Here is a 27,330-nt window from a genome sequence, read left to right as displayed (position 1 = left end):
AATCCCACATTTTGGATTGTCCACAGAAAAGTAATAGAGGTGAACTCTTCCAATGGGGACACTAGTTCTGGCGACGTGGGGGGAAGGGGGAGAGCAAGGAATTCCCTTACTTTAGGGGGATTTCCTCTCACTTCCTGTTTGGGACAGGAAGTGGAGATAAATCTCCCCAATGGGACACAGATGGCAAACAAACAAAAAAAAAAAAAACATGGTTTGAGGGTCCCACCCTCAAAAAAAAAGTTTTGCCTATAGTTCTACTTTAGAGCTGAACCCTAAGTAGGTATAATAGAAACAAATTAACTCTTCCCGTCATCCTAAAGTACATTTACTGGGGGCGGATGGCATGGGCAGGCCAAGCCATGTACTCGTACGTCACCTAGCACATGCACGCTGGTGTGCCCCTCCCACGACCACAGTGTCCAGAGGTTTGCAGATCGGAACAACCAACCGTTCTGAGCTTCCGGAATGTCACATGATCGCTATGCAATGTAACGATCTCAGTGTCAGCAAAACTGTAATGAATGGGTTTCATTTATAACAGTCGATGCTGTGATTGGCTCACATTGTACCTGGGTCAATAATAGCACCCTGTACCATCTGATAGCTGTGGGCCAATCACAAATCACAATAGTAATCACAGCTGTTATGAATAAAACCCATTTATGACAGTTCAAAGCTTTGTTGTTACAATGATTATCAATGTGGCAGCAATCAACACTGAACTACTCTGATGACAGGATATGAAAAGAAAAAAAAAAACGTAAAAAGAAATTAAAACAATGTTTAGAAAATTTAAGTAAATTTTTTTTTTTGTTACATACGGTCACCAGTCAGTATCCCTGATATGATGACACTATACTGCATTGGTGGCTGTATGTAAAAAATTGTGGGGAAAAAACCCAAGTTGTATTTATTTTCTTCATTTTCAAAAAAATTTACCAAAAAAAATACAGCTTCCAAAAACTCGCCATGCCTCTTGTTAATTACCTCAGACATTCTACTTTTCAAAAAGGGGTCATTTGGGGGGTATTTGTGCTGTCCTGGCATTTTAGGGACTCTTGATCAGAACTGATCAATTTTCCAATATATAGATCAATATTTGTAGACGCAATAACTTTCACACAAATCAATTAATATACACTTATTGGGATTTTTATTTTACCAAAGACTTATAGCAGAATACATTTTGGCCTAAATTTATGAAAAAATGAAAGGAAGGGAGAAGCAGGGAGGAGGTAGAGAAGGAGAAGAAAGAGAGAAGATGAAGGGAGAAATAGGGAAGAAAGAGGAGGTGAGGGGCAATGAATGGAAAGAATTGGAAAGGATGGTAAGAGAGAGGAGAGGAAGTGGGAGGCAGAGAGGGAAAAGGAGAGGATAGAAGAGGAAGGGAGTAGAAATGAGAAGAGAAGTAGGGAGGGAAGAAAAAAAGGTGAGGCGGGGATGGAAGAGGAGAGAAACGAGGACGGAAGAAGAAAGGACGGGAGAGACGAGGACGGGAGAAGAAAGGACGGGAGAGGCGAGGACGGGAGAGGAGAAGGCGGGAGAGGAGAAGGCGGGAGAAGAGAGGGCGGGAGAAGAGAGAACGGGAGAAGAGAGGACGGGAGAAGAGAGGACGGGAGAAGAGAGGACGGGAGAAGAGAGGACGGGAGAAGAGAGGACGGGAGAAGAGAGGACGGGAGAAGAGAGGACGGGAGAAGAGAGGACGGGAGAAGAGAGGACGGGAGAAGAGAGGACGGGAGAAGAGAGGACGGGAGAAGAGAGGACGGGAGAAGAGAGGACGGGAGAAGAGAGGACGGGAGAGGCGAGGGCGGGAGAGGCGAGGACGGGAGAAGAAAGGACGGGAGAAGAAAGGACGGGAGAAGAAAGGACGGGAGAAGAAAGGACGGGAGAAGAAAGGACGGGAGAAGAAAGGACGGGAGAAGAAAGGACGGGAGAAGAAAGGACGGGAGAAGAAAGGACGGGAGAAGAAAGGACGGGAGAAGAAAGGACGGGAGAAGAAAGGACGGGAGAAGAAAGGACGGGAGAGACGAGGACGGGAGAAGAAAGGACGGGAGAAGAAAGGACGGGAGAGACGAGGACGGGAGAAGAAAGGACGGGAGAGGCGAGGACGGAAGAGGAGAAGGCGGGAGAGGAGAAGGCGGGAGAGGAGAAGGCGGGAGAAGAGAGGGCGGGAGAAGAGAGAACGGGAGAAGAGAGGATGGGAGAAGAGAGGACGGGAGAAGAGAGGACGGGAGAGGCGAGGGCGGGAGAGGCGAGGGCGGGAGAGGCGAGGACGGGAGAGGCGAGGACGGGAGAAGAAAGGACGGGAGAAGAAAGGACGGGAGAAGAAAGGACGGGAGAAGAAAGGACGGGAGAAGAAAGGACGGGAGAAGAAAGGACGGGAGAAGAAAGGACGGGAGAAGAAAGGACGGGAGAAGAAAGGACGGGAGAAGAAAGGACGGGAGAGACGAGGACGGGAGAAGAAAGGACGGGAGAAGAAAGGACGGGAGAAGAAAGGACGGGAGAGGCGAGGATGGGAGAGGCGAGGACGGGAGAGGCGAGGACGGGAGAGGCGAGGACGGGAGAGGCGAGGAAGGGAGAGGCGAGGAAGGGAGAGGCGAGGAAGGGAGAGGCGAGGAAGGGAGAGGCGAGGAAGGGAGAGGCGAGGAAGGGAGAGGCGAGGAAGGGAGAGGCGAGGAAGAGAGAGGCGAGGACGGGAGAGGCGAGGACGGGAGAGGCGAGGAAGGGAGAGGCGAGGAAGAGAGAGGCGAGGAAGAGAGAGGCGAGGAAGAGAGAGGCGAGGAAGAGAGAGCTGAGGAAGGGAGGGACAGGGAGGAAAAAGGAAAGGAAAGGAAGCAGGTAGAAATAAGAGGAGGGAGGGTAGGGAAGGATGAGGAGAAAAAGAGAGAAGAGAGGGAGAGGCGGGAAGAGGAGAAGAAAGAAGGGAGAGGTAATGAAGGAAAAGGCAAGGAAGAGAGAGGCAGGGAGGAAAAAGGAGAGAAGCGGAAGGCAAAAGAAGTAAAAGAAGACAAAGTGAGAGGCAGATAGAAAAAAGGAGGGGAGAGGAAGAGAGAGAAAAAGAGATGAGAGGTTGGGAGAGAAGAGGAGGGAAAAAAGGAAGGAATAGTATACCTGAATGAATGTTATCAATATGGAGAAGAAAACACCAGTCAGTTCAAAGCTCACAAAATAACTTTGTCAACTAACTTTCATACACATATATATAAAAAAAATCCTCTTAGAACTTGACAAATCTGACAAAGCAGCTCTGTGTTTTTCTTTTCAGAAAATGATGGTAATCTAATCTTCATCTATCTGGAGGAAACCTTAAAATGTGATGCATTGTGCGACACAGGAACACAATGCTGAAATATAATGAGAATGCATGCCAATTTCCTCCAGACTCCGAAAATTGGTCCTCAGCATAATTCGCTTTCATAACGCCACGGCTTTCACAGAATCTATTGCGTGTCACCAGTCAGAGAGGTCTGAAAGACCCCAAACTGAGAGGAAGAGTTGTTTGTGCCAGGTTCGTTTTCGTTGTTCATTTATTTTGCTCTTCATGATTGAAATGAGATGGAAATCACATGTACAGTCCAGTCACATGGCCCAGTTCAGACTGGGCTGCCTTTAAACCCTACCCTTGGAGAGGGACAATAAAGTGGAAGTAAAGAGCACTCTAAGTTGTACCCATAGGTAAGCCTGTAATAACACTTACCTGTACCTACAGCGAATATCTTCTAAACTTTCAGTGTTTAGGAGATATTCACACAGTGTCACCAGTGCATGCGTTCTGAAAGGGTGGCCAAGCATGCTGGACCTTCAGAGCTGCATGCTGCAGCAAAGGGGTCCCATGCACATGCGTGGGAGTGATGTTATCGCGGCTCCGCCCATTCATACTGCTGGAGCCCATGAACCAGTAAGGAAGACAGGGTGAAGATGGCGGAGCCGGGGAGCCAGGACAGCGGGACGCTAGAGGTCTCCGTATACAGGTAGGTCTGTCATAATCTACTAGTATGTGGTGCACACTAGTACATTATGACCTAAATCTGCAGGGGGTCCGTTATTATGTTTTTTTTTTTTGGGTGGTTTACTACCACTTTAAAGACCTGTTAAAGGGTCATTAAAAAAACATGAAACGTAAAAACGATATTCTAAGGCATGACTATATTATTGACATCACCTACCTTTACCCGTATAGCGTTCTGGAGGTAGATCATAAGGCACTGGGAATGTTCCATTTGAGTCTTTGTTACTGGCATAGACATTGACCTTAACCTGGAATGTTCCATTGTCGAAGCCCTGCAGAGAAAGATAGTGTTTCAGAAACTGTCCATTCACAGGCTGGGGGCGGGTCCATGACAGCCTGGAATCAGAGGAAGTGGGTTAAAGACAGTGGCGGTCATTCAACCTAAAAGATTGAGGTTAGTTTGCAGCTGAAAAGAAGTAGTGTAGGAGAGCTGTAGTAACAAAAACATGCACTGCTCATTTTTTAAATACTATTTGCATGAATATATCATCAATATATCTACGACTAGTGGTCTCCAAAATGCGGCCCTTTGTTTGCCTTTATCCAGCCCCTCCTACTGGCACCAACATGGGGGCATAATTCTTGCTACTGACACCAACAATGGGGCACTTTTCCACCCACTGATACCAATGATGGGGCACTTTTCCACCCACTGATACCAATGATGGGGCACTATTCCTCCCATTGACACCAATGATGGGGCACTATTCCTCCCACTGATACCAATGATGGGGCACGTTTCCTCCCACTGACACCAATGATGGGGCACTATTCCTCCCACTGATACCAATGATGGGGCACTATTCCTCCCACTGATACCAATGATGGGGCACTATTCCTCCCACTGACACCAACGATGGAGCGCTATTCCTCCCACTGACACCAATGATGGGGCACTATTCCTCCCACTGATACCAATGATGGGGCACTATTCCTCCTACTGACACCAGTGATGGGCACTATTCCTCCCACTGATACCAATGATGGGGCACGTTTCCACCCACTGATACCAATTATGGGGCACTATTCCTCCCACTACATGTGGCATTATTTACTCCTACTGATACCAGGGCATTGTCTACTCCCACTAGCCACAGTCCAGTCCCCCTAAAGTCTGAAGGGCAATAAATTGGCCCCTTGTCTAGAAAGTGTGGAGACCCCTTGCCTAAACCACAGGCAAACATGCCATTGCAGCAGTGTTTTTGTGTAGACAAACGCCTCTTCACAGGCCTCTTGCATAGGATGGGGCGACATTCGACAATCCTTTGCTATATGTGACCATTTCACATGAAATTCAGAGTTTATTGTCCACTGCATTAGATGCCTTTTGCAGGTTGCTGTTAAGGTGGTAGGAAGCCACTATATACAGGAAAAGTATACTATGGCACAACCTAAATTTCAGCTAGGACACCTTGCACCCCCATGGTCTCAGAAGGAAATTTGAATTACTTTATGATGATGATTACATCTTTGTTATATGTTTCTATTAGTCCTGCGTATATTTTATTCCAGCAACTGGTAGGAGACCACTGGTGGATATAATAGCCTTTGCTATAACTATTACCACTAACAGGTTAGGTGAATAACACTGATTATCTCATTACAATGGCATCTGAATGTCAGTGAGCTATATTAGGCAGCAAGTAAACATCATGTCCCTGAAGTTGATGTGTTTAACCCCTCGCCCCCCAGGCACTTATACCCCCTTATTTACCAGGCCAATTTTCAGCTTTCAGCGCTGCCACACTTTGATTGACAATTGCGCGGTCATGCAACATTGTACCCATATGAAATTTTGATCATTTTTTTCTCACAAATAGAGCTTTCTTTTGGTGGTATTTAATCGCCACTGGGCGCTTTACTTTTTGCGCTATAAACAAAAAAATTGAAAAAAAAAAAAAGTTTCTTTGTTTCTATTATAAAATTTTTCAAACAGGTAATTTTTCTCCTTCACTGATGTGCGTTGATGAGGCTGCACTGATGGGCACTGATAGGCAGCACTAAAGGGCACTGATAGGCAGTACTAATGAGGTGGCACGGATAGGCGGCACTGATAGGCAGCACTAATGAGGTGTCACGGATAGGCGGCACTGATAGGCGACACTGATGATGGGTACTGATAGACGGTACTGACTGGCATCACTCCTAGGCACTGGCTGGTGGCACTGACTAGTAGCACTGCTGGGCTGCACTGGTGGGCGGGCACAGGTGGGTGGCACTGGTGGGCACAGGTGGATGGCACTGGTGGGTGGCACTGCTGGGCACAGGTAGGTGGCAATTCTGGGCACAGGTGTGTGACACTGCAGAGTGGCACAGGTGGGTGCACTGCTGGGCACAGGTGGGTGCTCTGCTGGGCACAGGTGGGCGGAGCTAGTGGGCGCACTGCTGGGCACAGGTGGGCGGAACTTGTGGGTGGCACTGCTGGGCACCGATCATCAAGGCACTGATCATCAGTGCCCTGATGATCGGTGCCGATCCCTGCTCTGACAACTGCCGGTTCTCGGCAGTACCTTCCTCACGATCTGACAGCGTGAGGAAAGTGCAGCCGAGAACCGGCACTTGCATTTCCCTCTGATCAGCGTGTCATTGGACACGGCTGATCACGTGGTAAAAGGCCGCTGTGATTGGCCTTTTACCACATCACGTGATCAGCTGTGTCCGTAGGACACAGCGATCACGGAGATCGCCGGGTGCGCGCCCCCGAGAGCGCTTTCTGGGAGGACGTCATATGACGTCCACCCAGAACTGGCCGGCCGCAATGTAGCCGTCATTCGGCTATCTGCGGTCGGCAACTAGTTAAAGAGGAAAAAATGGGTAAGTGTAAGGATTTGAGAAACTGTGACAAGGCTAGACAACTGGGTCAGAGCAACTCCAGAACTGCAGCTCTTGTGGGATGTTCCCAGCCTGCAGTGGTCAGAACCGACCAAAAGAGGTCCAAGGAAGGAAAACCAGTGACAGGGTTGTAGGTGGCCAAGGCTCATTGATGCACATGCGGAATGAAGGCTGGCCTGTTAAGTCTGATCTAATAGAAGAGCTACTGTGGCTCAAATTGCTGAAAATGTTACTGCTGGTTCCGATAGAAAGGTGTGAGAGCATTGTAGTTTGTTGTGTATGGGGCTGTGTATCCGCAGACCGGTCAGAGTGCCACTGTGACCTGTGTTCAAGAATGGTTTAACCACTTCCCGTCCGGCCCTTGTATATAAACGGCCGGTTGGGAGCATTGCAGGAGCGGGTGGCCATTTATAAACATCCTCCCCGATTCCCGGCCTGTGCGCGCGGTGCCCAGGAGCACGCGGCTTCACTGATGAATGCTCTCCTTGCCCGGCCTGTCAGTTTAGGTGCATGGCCATGTCTTGATAGGTTTGCAGTTGTGCCGTACTCCTTCCATTTTTAGATGATGCATGGAACAGTGCGCCATGAGATGCTCAAAGCTTGGGATATTTTTTAACACCTAACCCCATTTAAATTTCTCCACAACTTTATCCCTGACCTACCTGGTGTGTTATGTGGCCTTCATGATGCTGTTTGTTCACTAATGATCTCCAACAAATCTCTGAGGGCTTCACAGAACAGCTGTATTTATACTGAGATCACATGACACACAGGGGGACTCTATTTACTAATTAGGTGACTTCTGAAGGCAATTGGTTCCACTAGATTTTAGTTAGGGGTATCAGAGTAAAGGGGGCTGAATACAAAGGCACACCACACTTTCAGATATTTATTTGTAAACATTTTTGAAAACCATTTATCATTTTCCTTCCACTTCACAATTATGTGCCACTTTGTGTTGGTCTATCACAGTGGTGGGCAACCTTTTTTTTCAACTGAGCCAAATCTCGCCAAAACCACGATTGAAATTTATTTTGAGAGCCACATTTTTAAAACTGAAAATACATCCCCCATATAGTAATTCATCCCCCATAGTAATTCATCCCCCATATAGTAATTCATCCCCCATAGTAATTAATCCCCCATATAGTAATTCATCCCCCATAGTGTAATTCATCCCCCATATAGTAATTTATCCCCCACATAGTAATTCATCCCCCCTATAGTAATTCATCCCCCCTATAGTAATTCATCCCCCCTATAGTAATTCATCCCCCCTATAGTAATTCATCCCCCACATAGTAATTCATCCCCCACATAGTAATTCATCCCCCACATAGTAATTCATCCCCCACATAGTAATTCATCCCCCATATAGTAATACATCCCCCATATAGTAATTCCTCCCCCATAGTAATTCATCCCCCCTATAGTAATTCATCCCCCATAGTAATTCATTCCCCATATTGTGTCAATTCACTTACCTTTGCTCCGCGCGTTCCTCTCGCCGTGTTCCCGCGCCGTTCCGGTCTTCAGGGCGGACTGTGAGAGGAGAGGAGTTCGTCACGCTGCCCCGCCTACATCCTGACAGCCAATGTTTGCCACGCTCCGCGGGCCGGATTAAAAGGTCCGCCGGGCTGTAGTTTGCCCATTGCTGGGCTAGCTGCAGAGTCCTGACTTTTGGGGCGGCCGCCCGAGAGGAGGGAGGGGAACGGGCGCCCGGCACACAGAAGAGCCGCATTAAAGTGTGTAAAGAGCCGCGGCTTGCCGACCACTGGTCTATCACATCAAATCCCAATAAAATACATTGACGTTTTTGGTCGTAACATGACAAAATGTGGAAAATTTCAAGGCGTAAGAACACTTTTCCAAGGCTCTGTACATATATTGTTTTTAAGGACAAACAAGGCTTTCTTTTCATGTTATTGTCTTGCAACAATGATTGTCCTTAAACAATACAACACAATTAAATTAAACAAAACGCACTTATTTTTTCTTTTTAAGCAGTGTTTGTTTAAAAATAAATTGTGTTACTGCACATAAAAATTTGCATTTTATTCTGCAATGTGTCCTATTTAAAAATGACCCTAAAATTATGATTCTGGTACAAAGCATTGCAAAGTTATTTACAAATGAAACAAAGCTGTTGTTTTTTTTTTTTTAAATTTTATGCTGTTTTTAACCATTTCCTGGCTGCCTGCAACAACTCTACTGCGGCAGAGCAGCCCCCCCTGCGTTGGATCACGTACATAATCCGGCTCTTTCAGGTAGAGGGAGTGCACGCCCACCACCCTGGCTGTGCTGTCATTTGCTGCAGCACATGCCCATCAGCAGGTCCCGGAGAATGATTTATGGCTGAAACCCGCTGATTGGCTCAGCAAATGACAGGAGACAATCCATGTTGGCAAACACAGGGCTCTCTACAGAGTGCAGCGATGTGCGTTTTTTAAAATTCCATTTTTCTTTATATGATAAAACATAAATTACCCAAAGGTACAGTTTTGCATGACCGTGCAATGGCCAGTTAAAGCAGCGCAGTGCCGAATAGCAAAAAAAAAAAACCGCCTGTCATGATCATGAAGGGAGCAAAACCTTTTGGAGCTCAAGTGGTTAAATGGGAAAAGTGTAAATATATGTTACATGTGTAAAAATAGTCTAAATGTTAATAGTTAATAAACAGAAAAAAATCAGAAGGAAAATAATAGTTGAAGGGAGAAAGAGAATACGTTAATTAGGAAGGATTAGAGTAAACTAAGGGTTAATGAGGTTAAACAAAGGAACATTTTATTAAAAAACTGGCAAACAAACAATTCTTTTTCTACTTGTCAGGTTTCTGTAACTGACATTTACAGATCTAATAAGTTCATTCCTTTGATCTGCAGATAAATGAACAGAATGATACAAAAGAAACAACATGTTATTATTGTTACCTTTGTATCTTTGTATATTCACATCTGAGCAGTGCTAGTTATAAACGCAGACTGCTTACAGCTGCCAATACTTTCTCTGGGTATACATGAATGCCAGTTTTGAATAACCAAAGCTGGAAATTGCTGTATACTGGGAGGGAGGGTCCTCGAAGCAGGGCAGAGAGATTGGGCGTGCTACACAGGTCCTGTGTACAATGATGAAGTGTTTTGGACATGTGTAGCACGTCCAAAGTGTCAAGGTCCTACCTTTTCCCAGAGGTTATGTTACTCCATGTGCTAGCATCCATCTTGGATTTCTGCTGAGCATGATGGGAATCTTTTATGCCTTCAGGTCTCTGAGGTCCATCCCCCAGAGGGGTGTGGCTGAGTACATATAAGCCTGGGATCTGCACATGCTCTTTGCACTTGTGTCTTGTGTCTTTGTCTTGCTACAGCTCTGTGTATACGCTCGTGACTCTTCTGGTATTCTGACTCGGCTTGTGACTAAGACCATTCTCTGCGTTTCCCTTTGATCTGACCTTCTGTTGCTGAACCCGGCCCGTGACCTGTGATTCTCTGTCTACTGTTCTGTACTGTTTTGTCCCGTTGTTATTTACCCGGCTTGTCTGACTACGCTATTGTCATTCTCACCAACTACACGCCATTGGCGGCGGCCATTACCGCAGCTGGGGTGTCTCGGGGGCCGCGACCTGGTCCCTGGTTGCGTCAAGTCCATCCCCACCATCAGGGGCCCTGGTGAAGGGCAGCCTGGGACTTAGACTCCGCGCCCTGAGGGACTTCAGTCTGTTGGTGGTGGTTGTCGTCAGCCAGTGCGTTACCCTGCCACTAGGCCTACCTGTCCGTTCCACAGCCCTGCCCTGACACAAAGTCTGGAACTAGTTAATGATGTATTGATGAATACAGAGCTACATTAAAATGTATCTTTCATCCACCGATTGATATTTTTCCCTCCTGTGATTTATTCTGCATTTACTGTTATTAACCCTTTGAGGACCATAAGATTACAGAACGCCAAAAGAATCAATTTTTTAAAGTTCGTACACTTCAGTTGCTGTAACTAAGCCATTTCATGAAATAACTGGCAAAAAGATAGATCCATTTGTTGATAAGAAATAATATTTTGAAAAAAAAAAAGAAGTATTTTAAGTTCTTAATCAGATGATACAGGCAATTAAAAACATGGGACAAATACGTCCCTTGGTCCTCAAAGGGTGAACCCTAGGCCACACATGTTTGTGTTTTATGTTATACAGGAATACTCCATGCATGTATACTAGTCGTTCCATGCCGCCCCTGCGTGGGTGTATGCTTGTTTGTTTATTTTCTTGATGTCTGTTTGAAAATCACTAATAAACAGGTTTTTTTTTCTAATGTAGCTTTAATATAGTGTCAAGGGAATTCCTGTGAGACGGCTGGCAAATAGAAATGCGCATGCGCAAGGAAATATCCGGAGAATAGTGACCAGACGTGCGCGATCGCGCATGCATGGCGAATCTTGGCACCAGACGGACTATTTAAAGGATGCCTCTGTCTGTGCTTAGTGCTGACTGGTCTTCAGCTGTCCCCCATGTCCTGCTGTGTTCCTGTATGATTCCTTTGGTGCTGACTCGGCTTGTTCCTGACCTAACTCTTGATTCCTCGCCTGCTTGATACTCGTTCCTGTCAGGAATGGACTTGCCAATAATGGTGGGACTCACCTGCCTTGTGGGCTGCAGTACCAGGGCTGGCCAGAGGGTGCTCTCAGCAATCAGAGACTCACCCCGGCAGTCAGCCAAACACCTGAAGCTGATTGCAGAGGTTGTATTTAAGGAATGGCCAGACTCACAGTCAGGGCCTTGGTGTGTGCTTCCATGGGTCCCTGTATCTTGTATCCTGTATTCCTGTTCCTGTCTGACTTGTTGCCGACCCTGCCTGATCCTGACCTCAGCTGACTTCTCCTGCTTGATCCCTGGCTTGTGACCCTGACCATTCTCTGCCCGACCCTCTGTACCGCGCTGCCCGTGAGTTACTGAACCCAGCTTGTGACCCCGACCACTGTCCCGCCTGTTCCTGGTACTCAGTTTGCCCGTTTGCTACTGACCCGGCCTGCCTGACTACTCTTGTATTGTATGTATTGTTATCGGTGGGTGGTTTGGTTTGTTTGCACTGTGTTTATGTTTAGTTTTGCACTGCGTTTTGTATTGTTAGTCTTAATAAATTATATTGTTTATACCATTTCTGAAGCCTGCGTTTCCCTGTGTCAGTCCACACACCTCTGGTCATACCCGGAGCCCTGACAGTTCCTGACCTCAGCTCTGTTCCTGATTTTGGCTTGCTTATGATTTGGTACCTCGCTGTCCGCCCGTTGATGACCCCGGCTATTCCTATGACATGTCTCCCATCCCAGCTTCCTGCCTTGCTCTGGTGCACGCCTGGCGGTCTACCATACCAGCTCTGCACATCGCTACTGTTCCTGAATCGGAAGTTCATCAGTCTTCCAAAGTCTCCAGCTGCAAGAGCTGCAAACAACATCTGCTGGCGCTCTTGTCCCCCTGGTCCCTAGACACCCTCTGTTCCACTTCCAGTGGGGTCAGGGCTAGTGGCACAAGTGAGGCCGACCTCGTCATTTCAGTCTCCAATCAGGTACGTGACAAGGGCAGAGAGATTGGGCGTGCTACACGCGTCAATGAAGAAGTATTTTGGACATGTGTAGCACATCCAAAGTCTGGAACTAGTTAATGATGTATTGATGAATACAGAGTTACATTAAGATGCATCTTTCATCCACCGATTGATATTTTTTCCTCCTGTGATTTATTCTGCTTTTATTGATATTGAGCACTGAACCCTGGGCCACACGTGTTTGTGTTTTATGTTATACAGGATAACTCCATGCATGTATGCTAGTCGTTCCATGCCGCCCCTGCGTGGGTGTGTGCTTGTTTATTAGTGAATTTCAAACAGACAACAAGAAAATAAACAAACAGATTTTTTTTTTAATGTATCTTTAATATAGCCTAGAGTTCAGCTTTAACCACTTCCCGCACCCTGCTTATAAACAGTGAAACACCGATCGTCAGACGGGACCTCTGTACGAGGTCCCGATCATGTGATCACTGATTGGCCAATCAGTGATCACATGCAAAGTAGTAAGCAAGATGTCACTTGTGACATCATTGCTTACTACGTGTGAAATCTGTGAATGATCACAGAGGTCACATGGTACAAGGCTATTCACAACAGCCTTGTACCATGTGACAAGCTGTGACCAATCACAGCTCACTCAGTGCTTCTCAATGAGTGCAAGAATGCAGACAGAGAGAGAGAGAGAAATTATTGCTTTTACATCCTATATGGGTGTAAAAGCAATCAGTGTAAAAAAAAAAAATCTTCATCACCCCCCACAAGTAGTACAGTGTCACCATGCTGACACTGTACTGCTAGGGAGACAGTATGTAAAAATAAAAAATAATATAAAAAAATAAAAAAAATGTAAAGAAAAATGTTTAAAAATTATAATTTTTGGTTAAAAACTAATTTGGATTTTTTTTTTTACTAAAAAGATAACGGAATAAATTTTGGCAAAGATTTATGATGAAATATTATTTATTTGCAAAATTAAAAAAAAAAAAAACACTTTTTTTCAAAATTTTTTGACATTTTCATTTACATAGCAAAAAAAATAAAAATCCCAGCGGTGAATAAATACCACCAAAATAAAGCTTTATCTGTCTCAAAAAAATGGTAAAAAATTCAATTGGGTACAGTGTTGCATGACCGCGCAATTGTCATTCAAAGTGTGAAAGCGCTGAAAGCTGAAAATTGCCCTGGTCAGGAAGGGGGTAAAAGTGTCCGGTCTGGAAGTGGTTAAAGCAAAGAGGCAAGCACGGTAACCAATCAGAAACCAGCGTTCTAAGATCTGAACCCCGATTGACTGCTGTGTGCGTTATATCTTGGCACGGTCTCATTTAATAAACCTATAAATAAAGTGCATTCCGAAATCTGAAAAGAAACTCATTATGGACTCTTCCCTGCCACATAACAGATGTCTGAACATAAAACCAGTTTTAATTAAGCCTTCAAACCAGAAGAATTCTCCGAAGTGAGGAGGAAATATCAGAATGTATTATCTGGAGATGACACATTTCAATCGGCGCTGAAACCGAGTAAATATAAATATTGGATATTCATAGAATCGGGAGAAGAGCGCATTGGTATGAAAGTAGATCTTATATGTACTGTATGTCTCCTGTGTATCATCTCTGCAGTTTGGTGACTGGCCATCAGAGGACACACTTTATTTCCCAGCATGCATTTCAAAGTACAATCTAAGACCTTTTGTGAAGTTATGTATTCTTCTACAACCATTACATTAAAAGAATTCTCTTATTTAAAAAAAAAAAAAAATATATATATTGAGGAAGGCAGATGGTGTGCAAGCTGTAACATTTGGATTATAAAAAGTGTTATTAAAGGATTAACAACTCCCCCCCCCCCCCCCGGTGTTTTTTTTTTTTGCTTTAAATTATTCACTTTCAACAAGGATACTTTCATCATCAAGCATTTTTTTCTGAATAAGTTTTCAATTTCTTATGTTCTGTTGTCATAACAGTGACCCTCCCCTCCCCTTACGGCTGAATGCTGCTTTCTTGAGCTGCGGGATCGCGGGGAACATGCAATGTAGATGCAATACGATGGTCAAAAGACTACTCACTATAGGAATACATGATCCCTCATCGCAAGTGATAACACAGCGTATATTATTATACAGGATTTATGGCGCCAACAGTTTGCTCAGCGCTTTACAATACAATGGGAGACAATACAGCAACAATACCGTTCAATACAAGAGGGTTAGGAGGGCCCTGATCCTGGGAGCTTACAATCTAGGAGGGAGGGGATGCGCCTCTGTCCCAGGCTGAAGGGACATACTGCAGATGTCACATAATGGTCACACAGGGATATAGAAACAGCTGGTCATCTTCTAAAACCTACATTTTTTTTTTTTACTTTAATGCATTCGTTGCATTAAAGTGGTTGTAAAGGCTGAAGGCTTTTGACCTTCATAACTTCTATAACCTCCAGCCCCCCCATAATACTCACCTAAGCCCCCTCACAATACAGCGATGTGCACTGGAGTCTCGGCTAGCCCGGGACTCCCTCTCCCCTATTCGCTGAGACAGAAACAGGAGCCAGCAAGCCAATGAGGAGAGAGAGGGGGCGGGGCCAAGCAGCGGCTTCGTGTGTGAATAGACACGCGGAGCAGAGGGTGCCCCCATAGCAAGTTGCTTGCTGTGGGGGCACTGGACAGGAGGGAGGGGCCAGGAGCACCATCAGGGGACCTGAGAAGGAGGATCCAGGCTACTCTATGCAAAACCAATGCACACAGCAGGTAAGTATAACAAGTTTATTATTTTTTCTAAAACCAAAAAAACTAACCTTTAGAATCACTTTACGGTTAAAAAAAAAAAAAAAAAAAAAAAATGAGTGCAGCTCGTCCACCCTTATACTTACTTGAGTTAGATCTTGATCCAGCAATTTGCCTGAGAGCAGAGGCTCTCTCCCTCCTCATTAGCTCAGACACAACAATGGGTGCTCCTGCATCTGTCAATCAAAGCCAGTGAGGAGGGAGCAGGGAAGGCGGGGCCATGACATGCTCTGTGTGGCTTATGGACACACAGAGCTGGCTCTTGAGCGAGCCCGCACCAGCACCCCCATAACAAGTCGCTTGCTATGGGGGCATTCGGCAGTGGGGAGGAGCATTGAGGCTGCTCTGTGCAAAGCCATTGCACAGAGCAGGTAAGTATAAACAGGTTTGTTTTTTATATATATATATATATATATATATATAAATATATATTAAAAAAAAAAAAATATATATATATATATATATATATAAATAAATGGATATTAAAAAAAATATATATATATATATACACATACACACACACATTTTTTTTTTAAACAATTCTTTATGATCACTTTAAGAGCCCATCATTTATTGTTGGTAACATTGAGATGTAGCCAATGCATTTCGGGGGCCAAACAATGCCCCTTCATCAAGACCTGGATGAAAAATGAAAAAGCTCCTTGTACAAGTTTTATATATAAAAGGCTCTTGAAAAGTATTCTATGTCAAAGAAAAGGCATTCCTAGTCAAAATGGATGTGTGTAATGGGACCCTCGTGTACATAATGGTCACATAACTGCCCACATCCCTAGTGCCATGATAACAAAGTGCATCCTTGTCCTGTCCCAGGCTGAAGTGCTCACATAGCGCGGTGATGATGGGGCTCCATGGCCACGTGGCAGTGTAGCCATCCTCAAGATTGAAACGTAGAAGAAAGAATGCAAAGAGGTGACAGGAGGCAGATAGAAAGCAAAAATGAAACATTGGAAGGGCCGTGATGCTCTGCTATAAATCACATTTCACTTTGAGGTGTTAACCTCCCTGGCGGTCTGATTATTTCAGATTTTTGGTGCTGAAAGCGGTACCATTATTTTGCATGGAAATATGCAGTTTTTTTTATTGTAGGTCTGTAATTTTTAGGAATAACTTACTGAAATCTGTCCGAACAAGAGTCTATTAAACATCCCGATATGATAAAATTTGAAACACAAAATTATAATTTAATAAATAATAATATAATAATAATAATAAATTTAATTTAATAATATAATCAAACCAAAAACACTGAAATGTGAAATAGAGCGCCAAGTTCGCACATCGCTGAGCTCAGTCGCAGAATCGTTTTCAGTGTCTGATGAGGAATTTCCCCCACCAATCATTATCACTCAATTCTGCAAGTGGTTCTGATTTCCTATCGCTGTTCTCTAGCCGGTCTAAAACCACTTTTGACGTAAAGGGACACTTTTTGGACGCCATGGACGTTTCTCAGTTTCCAGGCAGAAAGAACAGACAAAATGCAGACAGGGGACAGGACAAAGCACTCGGGACAATATGTACGTGAAATGGGTTGAAACAGCAATGTTTTACTATGTAAAATTTGTTTGGAAAAAAATGACTTTTAAAATTTTCAAATTTCCCGCCGCTGGCGGCGCCCGTACGTCCCGACATCACAGGGACCGGAACACAGAAGCCAGATGCCGGCATCGGCCGGAGGAGATGGCCGGGGACGCTGCAGGGGACACATCGCGGGAGCGAAGGACAAGGTAAGTTCTGCAGGGAATCCCTGAGCAACGCCACATGGTAAGCCCGAGTGTAGCTCGGGGGGGTTACCGCTTTTGGTACTGACATTTTACCCCGAGCTACACTCGGGAATACCGCCAGGGAGGTTAATAACACATTAAAGCAAACTCATATTGGGTCAAAAGAACATGTTTTAGTGTGACGGTGCCCCAGCACAAAATACCAGCTCCATAAAGACATGGTTTGACCAGTTTGGTGTGGAGGAACTCAAGTGTCCTGCACAGAGCCCTGACCTCAGCCCTACTGAACGCCTCTGGGATGAATAGGATTGTCAATTGTGAGCCAAGTCTTTTCATTCAACATCAATTGAATTTTACCAAGTCACCTGGCACTTTATAATCACACAGACTGTTTACATTGAACTCTGATTATTCTATTCAATTTTATACTGTCTATCGCAGTTTTTAGTTCTGCACTGTTTACTTATTTGATTTTCGACCCATGTATGGCCGGCCTTATATAGGTATTAGTTACCGTATTTGCCGGCGTATAAGACGACCCCCCTACTTTTCCTGCTAAAATGTAGTGTTTGGGCTATACTCGCCGTATAAGACTACCCCTCTTCCAATGCACACCAGTGGGAGGAATAGTGCCCCATCATTGATGTCAGTGGGAGGAATAGTGCCCCATCATTGGTGTCAGTGGGAGGAATAGTGCCCCATCATTGGTGTCAGTGGGAGGAATAGTGCCCCATCATTGGTATCAGTGGGAGGAATAGTGCCCCATCATTGGTGTCAGTGGGAGGAATAGTGCCCCATCATTGGTGTCAGTGGGAGGAATTGTGCCCCATCATTGGTATCAGTGGGAGGAATAGTGCCCCTTCCTTGGTGTCAGTGGGAGGAATAGTGCCCCATCATTGGTGTCAGTGGGAGGAATAATGCCCCATCATTGATGTCAGTGGGAGGAATAGTGCCCCATCATTGATGTCAGTGGGAGGAATAGTGCCCCATCATTGATGTCAGTGGGAGGAATAGTGCCCCATCATTGGTATCAATGGGAGGAATAGTGCCCCATCATTGGTATCAGTGGGAGGAATAGTGCCCCATCATTGGTATCAGTGGGAGGAATAGTGCCCCTTCCTTGGTGTCAGTGGGAGGAATAGTGCCCCATCATTGGTGTCAGTGGGAGGAATAGTGCCCCATCATTGATGTCAGTGGCAGGAATAGTGCCCCATCATTGGCATTAGTGGCAGGAATAGTGCCCTATCATTAGTATCAGTGGAGGAATAGTGCTCCATCATTGGTGTCAGTGGGAGGAACAGTGCCCCATCATTGGTGTCAGTGGGAGGAATAGTGCCCCATCATTGGTATCAGTGGCAGGAATAGTGCCCCATCATTGGTATCAGTGGGAGGAATAGTGCCCCATCATTGGTGTCAGTGGGGGGAATAGGTGCCCCATCATTGGTGTCAGTGGGAGGAATAGTGCCCCATCATTGGTGTCAGTGGCAGGAATAGTGCCCCATCATTGGTGTCAGTGGCAGGAATAGTGCCCCATCATTGGTATCAGTGGGAGGAATAGTGCCCCATCATTGGTGTCAGTGGGGGGAATAGGTGCCCCATCATTGGTGTCAGTGGGAGGAATAGTGCCCCATCATTGATGTCAGTGGGAGGAATGGTGTCCCATCATTGGTGTCAGTGAGGGGTGGAATAGTGCCCCATCATTGGTGTCAGTGGGGGGTGGAATAGTGCCCCATCATTGGTGTCAGTGGGGGGGAGGAATAGTGCCCCATCGTTGGTGTCAGTGGGAGGAATAGTGCCCCATCATTGGTATCAGTGACACCAATGATGGGGCACTATTCCTCCCACTGAGACTTGCTGACCCTGTTCTCGTATGGTGCTGCTGCAGCCAGCATATGTGGTTGCAGCAGCACCTCTACACAGAACACTTACCTGCTGCTCCGGCACTCAATTTTCGCGGGGCCGCTCGGCTCCGCCCCCTCGCCGGTGATTGGCCGCCTGTGTGCCTTTCCTGAGCTACAGTTCTGGCGGCCAATCACCGGTGAGGAGGTGGAGCCGAGCAGCCGCACGAACATCCAGTGGCTGAACTGAAGGAGACGCCGCGCTTCCTGGACCGGATCGTCGTGGGACTGGATCCAGGTAAGAGACATCAGCCCCTGCAAACCCCTGTACTTAATGCCGCAGCCCCCCTAACATGTGTACCGGCGTATAAGACGACCCCCGACTTTTGAGAAGATTTTCAAGGGTCAAAAAGTCGTCTTATACGCCGGCAAATACGGTAATAAAGAACACCTGTCCTAATCAGCACTCCTGAATCCTGAGGATACACCGACAAACATTGTAACAAAACACAGAAAACCATTGTATCAAAAACAGTAATTTTAGGGAACAACAAGAATGGAGGAAAAGAAAAAAGGAAAGCGAAGTGGAAGGAAAAAAGAAACAAAGAAAGAAAAAAAGAATAATGGATAAAAATAATTATGAAAAATATATAAATGAAAAGTAAAATGAAAAATTAAATAACATACACAAACACAGATAAAAGCGAGTAAATATCCCAAGAGGATATGGGCTAAGAAACCACATTTGTAAATAATCAAAATTAAATAATATATACAAAAAACGTATGTCTACTTGGGATAAAAGTAAAAAAAAAAAAACAGAGAAAAATCACAACAAATCATACATAATCAGACCAGCATATATCAAAACCGCAGAAAAAAAAAATATATCAAAAGTGACGCATCAAAAAAAAAAAAAAAAAAAGAATTATTTGAATACAGGTCCCCCCCATCACATCAGCGTCACCTTTTGATGCCAGAGATACCCCATAACATCACTGCTCCCCACCCCCATAGATCAGTCACCCCTACAACTATGGAGTCCCTCCATTACCACAGTCTCTTCATTACAAAGCCCCCTAATCATACAGACCGCCCATCACAGAGCTCCAAAATCACACATCCCCCCATCACAGAGCCATTGGTTGCTGGATGGTCTGCCCACATCATGGCAACTCAGGATGCTGATCCAGGGCAGCCTTGCAGCACCCCAGGGGAAACCAAATGCCACCCCGGTTGAGAAACACCAACTCTACCATACAGCACTGTTGGGATCGCTTCTATGGATGCTGAGCAAGAATGGTCAACAGCTTGTCCCCTCCCCATTTCCTCCATCGCTGTTTGACCACTCTGCTCCATAGGAAGCAAAGCGCTAATTAGGTGTGATTGATAATGCTCATCTCTGGCAGCAAGCATGCGCACAATGTACTGCCTTGTCTATATACATGTATGTATCTCCCTGACGCCCATCTCTGTGACCAAGACTCTTTGGAGGGGCAAAACACGTGAGTCGGGGGCAGTGTTTAGGTGGGACTGCTGTGTTTATCTTCCGCTTTTGGCGTGCAAAAGCTTCCTAGTATGCAAGCAAACCAGACGCAGTGGAGTCTTTTGCACCCTGAGGCCCGCAGTCCTATTGGTTGTAGAGGAGTACCATATAGCACTTTGTCTCTTTTGACAGCTGCTGTGGATGCGGAGATGGAGTGGTCAGCTGCTTGCCCCCCCATTTCCTCCAACATTGTTCATTCATACTAGGGGGAGTACAACTGGGGGAATTAATAGTGGAGAAGAATCTGGGGGTTCTGGTAGATCACAAGCTTAATAATGGCAGCAATGCCAAGCTGCGGGTTCTAATGCGAGCAAAATCCTCTCTTGTTTTAAAAGAGGTATAGACTCCAGAGAGAGAGAGAGATATCAATCCTCCCGATACAAATCATTAGTAACACCTCATCTGGAATATGCAGTTCAGTTTTGGGCTCAAAATTCACAAAAAGAAAATTAGGGAACTGGAGAAAGTACAGAGAAGGGCAACCAAACTGATAAGAGGCATGGAGGAGATCAGCTATGAGGACAGATTAGAGGAACTGAATGTATTCTCTACTGAGAAGAGGAGATTAAGGGGGGATATGATATCCATGTATAATACATAAGGGGGGATATGATCTCCATGTATAATACATAAGGGGGGATATGATCTCCATGTATAATACATAAGGGGGGGAGATATGATCTCCATATATAATACATAAGGGGGGGATATGATCTCCATGTATAATACATAAGGGGGGATATGATCTCCATGTATAATACATAAGGGGGGATATGATCTCCATGTATAATACATAAGGGGGGATATGATCTCCATGTATAATACATAAGGGGGGATATGATCTCCATGTATAATACATAAGGGGGGGATATGATCACCATGTATAATACATAAGGGGGGATATGATCTCCATATATAATACATAAGGGGGGGATATGATCTCCATGTATAATACATAAGGGGGGATATGATCTCCATGTATAATACATAAGGGGGGATATGATCTCCATGTATAATACATAAGGGGGGATATGATCTCCATGTATAATACATAAGGGGGGGATATGATCACCATGTATAATACATAAGGGGGGATATGATCACCATGTATAATACATAAGGGGGGGATATGATCTCCATGTATAATACATAAGGAGGGATATGATCTCCATGTATAATACATTATTATTATTATTATACAATATTTATAAAGCGCCAATAGTTCGCTCAGCGCTGTACATTATAAAGGGGGACAGAACATGTGACAGAACAATACCAATACAATGCAAAACATGAGGGTATCGAGGGCCCTGCTCTTTCAAGCTTACAATCTAGGAGGGAGGGGATGGTGGCACAGGAGGAGATAGCTGTGGGGGATGGAGTGGTAGGAAGAGTGGAGGAGGTCGGCAAGTTAGCAGGGGGTGGGGTAGGCTTCCCTGAAGAGATGGGTTTTCAGGGTGCGCCTAAAGGAGAGGAGAGTAGGTGATAATCTGATGGGTTGGGGCAGGGAGTTCCAGAGGATGGGTGACACCCTGGAGAAGTCCTGGAGGCAGGCATGGGAGGAGGAGACCAGGGAACTAGAGAGAAGGAGGTCTTGTGAGGAGCGGAGTGTGCGTGTTGGGCGGTACTTGGATATTAGGTCAGAGATGTAGTTCGGGGCAGTATGGTGGACAGCTTTGTACGTCAGCGTTAGGATTTTGAATTTGATCCGTTGCGCAATCGGAAGCCAGTGGAGGGATTGGCAGAGGGGGGTGGCGGAAACGGAGCGGTTGGAAAGGTGAATGAGTCTGGCAGCCGTATTCAGGATGGACTGAAGCGGGGATAGCCAGCGGCGAGGCAGGCCAGTGAGGAGGGAGTTGCAGTAGTCGAGTCGTGATATGATGAGGGAGTGGATGAGCTGTTTAGTGGTTTCTGGAGTTAGGAACGTGCGGATTTTGGCGATGTTGCGGAGGTGGAGTCTGCACGAGTTTGTTAAAGAGTGGACTTGGGGCTGGAAGGATAGGTTGGAGTCCAAAATGACACCAAGTACTCTGGCCTGCGGGGCGGGATTGATGGTGGCGTTGTTGGACATGATGGAGAAGTCAATGGGGGGTGGTGTCCGGGCTGGGGGGAAGACAAGAAACTCGGTTTTGGAGAGGTTCAGTTTAAGGAAGTGGAGCGACATCCAGTCTGATATGTCGCTCAACAGGTGTGTGATTCGGGTGGAGACCGAGGGGGTGAGGTGGGGGGTTGAGAGATAGATTTGTGTGTCGTCGGCATAGAGGTGGTAGTTGAAGCCGTGAGAGTGTATGAGTTGGCCAAAGGAGGAGGTGTAGATGGAGAAGAGAAGGGGCCCGAGGACAGAGCCTTGAGGGACCCCAACAGAGAGGGGGAGTGAGAGGGAGGTGGTGGCATTATAGGTAACGCTGAAAGAGCGTTGTGACAGGTAGGATGAGAGCCAGGAGAGAGCAGAATCTCTGAGGCCGAGGGAGTGTAGTTTTTTGAGGAGGAGGGGGTGGTCGACTGTGTCGAAGGCCGCAGAGAGGTCAAGGAGTAGGAGCACTGAATAGTGGCCATTAGCTTTGGCGGTTAGCAGGTCGTTGGAGAGTTTGAGTAAGGCAGTTTCGGTGGAGTGTAGGGGACGGAAGCCGGACTGTAGGGGATCGAGGAGGTTGTTGTCGTTGAGGTGAGAGCATAGGCGGGTGTAGACTAGGCGCTCGAGGAGTTTAGATGTAAATGGGAGCAGGGAGATGGGTCTGAGGTTGTTCGGGTCATTGGGGTCCAGGGAGGGCTTTTTAAGTATGGGGGTGATGTGTGCATGTTTCAGAGGGGAAGGGAAAGTGCCGGAGGAGAGGGAGAGATTGAAGATGTAAGTGAGGGAGCGTAGGATGGAGGGGGAGGGAGGTTGTAGGAGTTGTGAGGGGATAGGGTCAAGGGGGCAGGTGGTGAGGCGGGCATCAGAGAGGATCTTGGAGACTTCTTCGATGGTAGTAAGGTCAAAGGTGCGGAGTGTTGGGGGAGCTTCAGTATGAGGAATGTAGGGTGGGGTGGGAGAGGAGGTCAGAGCAGTGGTGGGGCCGTGGGAGAGGGGTGTAGAGGGGGTAGCTGAGTGAGGGGGAAGGGGGTTGGAGGGAGTTTGAGCAGCGACGAAGTCCCTGTGGGTTATGTCGAGGGGGAGGGGGGATGAGGGGGTAGCTGTGTGAGAGGGGACGGGTTGAGAAGGCGTGTGAGTTGCGGCAATGTCCTTGCGAATTGTGTCAATCTTGTTTTTGAAGTGATTGGCAATCTCAAGGGCAGTGAGTGAGGTGCTGGGTGGAGGTGGGGGTGGCGAGAGTAGAGAGTTGAAGGTGGAGAAGAGTCGGCGAGGATTGGAGGAGAGGGCCTTGATGAGGGTCAGGAAGTAGGCTTGTTTGGCAGTATGGAGGGAGGAGGTGTAGGTGTGGAAGGCAGATTTGTATCGGGTGAAGGCTTGTTGGGATTTGGTTTTGCGCCATAGTCGCTCCAGGGCACGACTGTGTCGTTTGAGGGTTTTGGTGTGATCAGTCTGCCAGGGCTGGAGCGGTCGGGGTCTGATGTTGCGTGTGGTTAAAGGCGCTAGTGAGTCAAGGGCTGTTGACAGCGCATTGTTGTAGGCGGTCATAGCCAAGTCGGGGCAGGACAGGGGGAGGATGTGGTCATGGAGTTGATCAACTGCGGAGTGGAGGGAGGCAGGGTTAAGGTTGCGGAGGTTACGGCTGGTAGTAGTGTGACATTTGGAGGGGTAGGCATTGGAGGATGAGGAGATAGAGAAGGTAATCAGGTTGTGGTCAGAGAGAGGGAAGGGGGTGTTAGTGAGGTTGTGGGGAGCGCAGCGGTTGGAGAAGACAAGATCAAGGATATTACCGTCGGAGTGGGTGGTGGATTGTATGCACTGTGCAAGTGCAAAGGAGGAGGTTAAGTGGAGGAGACGGGCTGTGTCCGGGTTGTCGAGGTTGACAGGGATGTTGAAATCCCCAAGGATGATAGTGGGTAGCTCAGAGGAGAGGAAGAAGGGTAGCCAGGAGGAGAAGTCTTCCAGGAAGCGGGGTATGGATCCAGGAGGCCGGTATATCACAGCAATCTTTAGGGGGGTTGGGGAGAATAGTCGGACGCAGTGGGCCTCGAAGGAGGAGAAGGATAGGGAGGGGGGGTTTGGGAGGACTCGGAAGGTGCTCAGCGGTGACAGGAGCAGGCCAACCCCACCACCTTTACGACCGTTGGGCCTGGGTGAGTGGGTCCAGGTGAGACCGCCGTAGGAGAGTGCAGCAGGGGAGGTAGAGTCAGTGGGCTGGATCCAGGTTTCCGTAATCGCCAGGAGGTTGAGGGAGCGGGAAACAAAGAGGTCATGGATGGCGGTAAGCTTGTTGCACACCGATCGGGCGTTCAGGAGTGCACATGAAAACGGGGGGGAGATTTTAGGGAGCAGGGGGACAGATACTAAGTTGCGGGGGTTGCGGCAGGACGTGGAGGCGGGAGGGTTTTGTGCGGGTAAGGGAGGTGGTGGAGGGCCAGGATTCGGGGAGATGTCCCCCGCGGTTATGAGGAGGAGAAGGGTGAGAAAGGTGGCATGGGAGCGGGATGTGCAGGAGCGTGAGAAACTACTAGTGGAGGTGTTTGGGTCAGTGGGAGAGCGGAGTAATAGGAGGAGGTGGTAGGTGCCATAGAGGGGTGAGGGAAGCAGTGAGGGCACAATATACAAATGTTTGGGAGGAGCAGAGGGATATAGTGAATGGATTTTGGGAACAGAGGAGAGGAAAATGAGAAGGAGGAGTGGAAGAGGCATTTTGGGGAGGTGATGAAAGCAATAGTAGGGAGATGATAGCAATGAGGGGTAGATGTACAATTTTTTGGGGTGGAGCAGAGGGGTAAAGAAATGAGATTTGGGAACAGAGGATAGTAGTATGAAGAGGAGAAGAGGGGTGTATTATATAAAAAGGTACACGGAGTGGGACTCAGGTATGTAAAAGATATTTCCCAGTGTGTTTCCTTGCAGTCTGTCCAGCATGCAGTAGAGTTTCTTGCTGTTGTTGTGTCTTCCTGCTGCTTAAGTTCTCCTGCTTTAGTTCAACTGCTGAGTTTAACTGCTCTGCACTCATTCAAAGCCGCACTCCATCATAAGCAGCACCCCCATCAGAGACTGTGCCCCCCATCAGAGATCTCCCCCATGAGCTGAACTAAATTTATAGGGAGATGCTCAAATGAGCATTCAACTCCGCCCCAATTAGAAGCTGATAAGGCTCACATGAATAAGGGGGGATGTTTCTTAGGAACCAGGCCACAGTCATAAACCTGAGTGCGCCTAGAGGTGAGGACAAGTCAACAGATACACAGATATAATTACAACATTTGTTGAGAATTTAACAGGAGTCAATGCGTTTGTCTGGTTAAGAGTGGAGGTAGCAGATAAATGCAGTTACCCAGAGAAGAACAGCAGGAGTCAATGCGTTTGTCTGGTTAAGAGTGGAGGTAGCAGATAAATGCAGTTACCCAGAGAAGAACAGCAGGAGTCAATGCGTTTGTCTGGTTAAGAGTGGAGGTAGCAGATAAATGCAGTTACCCAGAGAAGAACAGCAGGAGTCAATGCGTTTGTCTGGTTAAGAGTGGAGGTAGCAGATAAATGCAGTTACCCAGAGAAGAACAGCAGGAGTCAATGCGTTTGTCTGGTTAAGAGTGGAGGTAGCAGATAAATGCAGTTACCCAGAGAAGAACAGCAGGAGTCAATGCGTTTGTCTGGTTAAGAGTGGAGGTAGCAGATAAATGCAGTTACCTGTGAAAGTAGAGAAGGCATAATTAAAGTGCTGTGTTTAACTGCTCTGCACTCATTCAAAGCCGCACTCCATCATAAGCAGCACCCCCATCAGAGACTGTGCCCCCCATCATACATAAGGGGGGATACGATCTCCATGTATAATACATAAGGGGGGATACGATCTCCATGTATAATACATAAGGGGGGATATGACCTCCATGTATAATACATAAGGGGGGATATGACCTCCATGCATAATACATAAGGGGGGATATGATCTCCATGTATAATACATAAGGGGGGATATAATCTCCATGTATAATACATAAGGGGGGATATGATCTCCATGTATAATACATAAGGGGGGATATGATCTCCATGTATAATACATAAGGGGGGATATGATCTCCATGTATATTACATAAGGGGGGATATGATCTCCATGTATAATACATAAGGGGGATATGATCTCCATGTATAATACATGAGGGGGATATGATCTCCATGTGTAATACATAAGGGGGGGATATGATCTCCATGTATAATACATAAGGGGGGATGTGATCTCCATGTATAATACATAAGGGGGGATGTGACCTCCATGTATAATACATAAGGGGGGGATATTATCACCATGTATAATACATAAGGGGGGATATGATCACCATGTATAATACATAAGGGGGGATATGATCTCCATGTATAATACATAAGGGGGGGATATGATCTCCATGTATAATACATAAGGGGGGATATGATCTCCATGTATAAATACATCAGTGGTTCATATAGTGAACTCGGTGTAGTTATTCCCCCTGAGGTCATCACAGAGGACAAGGGGGGCTCTTTACGTCTGGAGGAAAAGAGATTTACTCTCCAAACACGGAAAGGTTTCTTCACAGTGAGAGCTGTGAGAATGTGGAATAGACTCCCTCCAGAGTTGGTTGTGGCCAGCTCAGTGGATTGCTGTAGGAAAGTCCTGGATTCTTTCTTGGATACACAGAATATAACTGGATATAACATTTATAGGGAAAGTTGATCCAGGGAATATCTGATTGCCTCTCGGGGGATCAGGAAGGAATTTTTTTCCCTGCAGGTGCAAATTGGATCGTGCTTTGCTGGGTTTGTTTCCTTCCTCTGGATCAACTGTGGGTGTAGGATTATAACTTTTTTTTTCTTAATGGTTGAACTGGATGGACTTTGTCTTTTTTTTTTGCCTTCCTCTGGATCAACTGTGGGCATAGGATAACTTTTTCTTTTCTTTTTTTTTAATGGTTGAA

General features: G+C 46.4%; 1 protein-coding gene across 1 annotated transcript in view; it reads right to left on the bottom strand.

Moving 5' to 3' along the window:
* TDP1 (tyrosyl-DNA phosphodiesterase 1) overlaps positions 1 to 27,330 on the bottom strand; it is a 207,973-nt gene that overhangs the window by 32,879 nt on the left and 147,764 nt on the right. The window contains exon 15 of the mRNA XM_089661659.1: positions 4,167 to 4,281. Within this exon, the coding sequence (XP_089517785.1) occupies positions 4,167 to 4,281 (115 nt within the window). The remainder of the gene's footprint in view (positions 1 to 4,166; positions 4,282 to 27,330) is intronic.

The sequence above is a fragment of the Staurois parvus genome, unplaced genomic scaffold (genome assembly GCF_062004578.1).
Source record: "Staurois parvus isolate SC_StPar_1 unplaced genomic scaffold, SC_StPar_1.0 ptg001362l, whole genome shotgun sequence".
Classification (NCBI taxonomy): Eukaryota; Metazoa; Chordata; class Amphibia; order Anura; family Ranidae; genus Staurois; species Staurois parvus.
The sequence above is the reverse complement of the archived record's forward strand: the minus strand, read 5'-3'. Positions and strand labels throughout refer to the sequence as shown.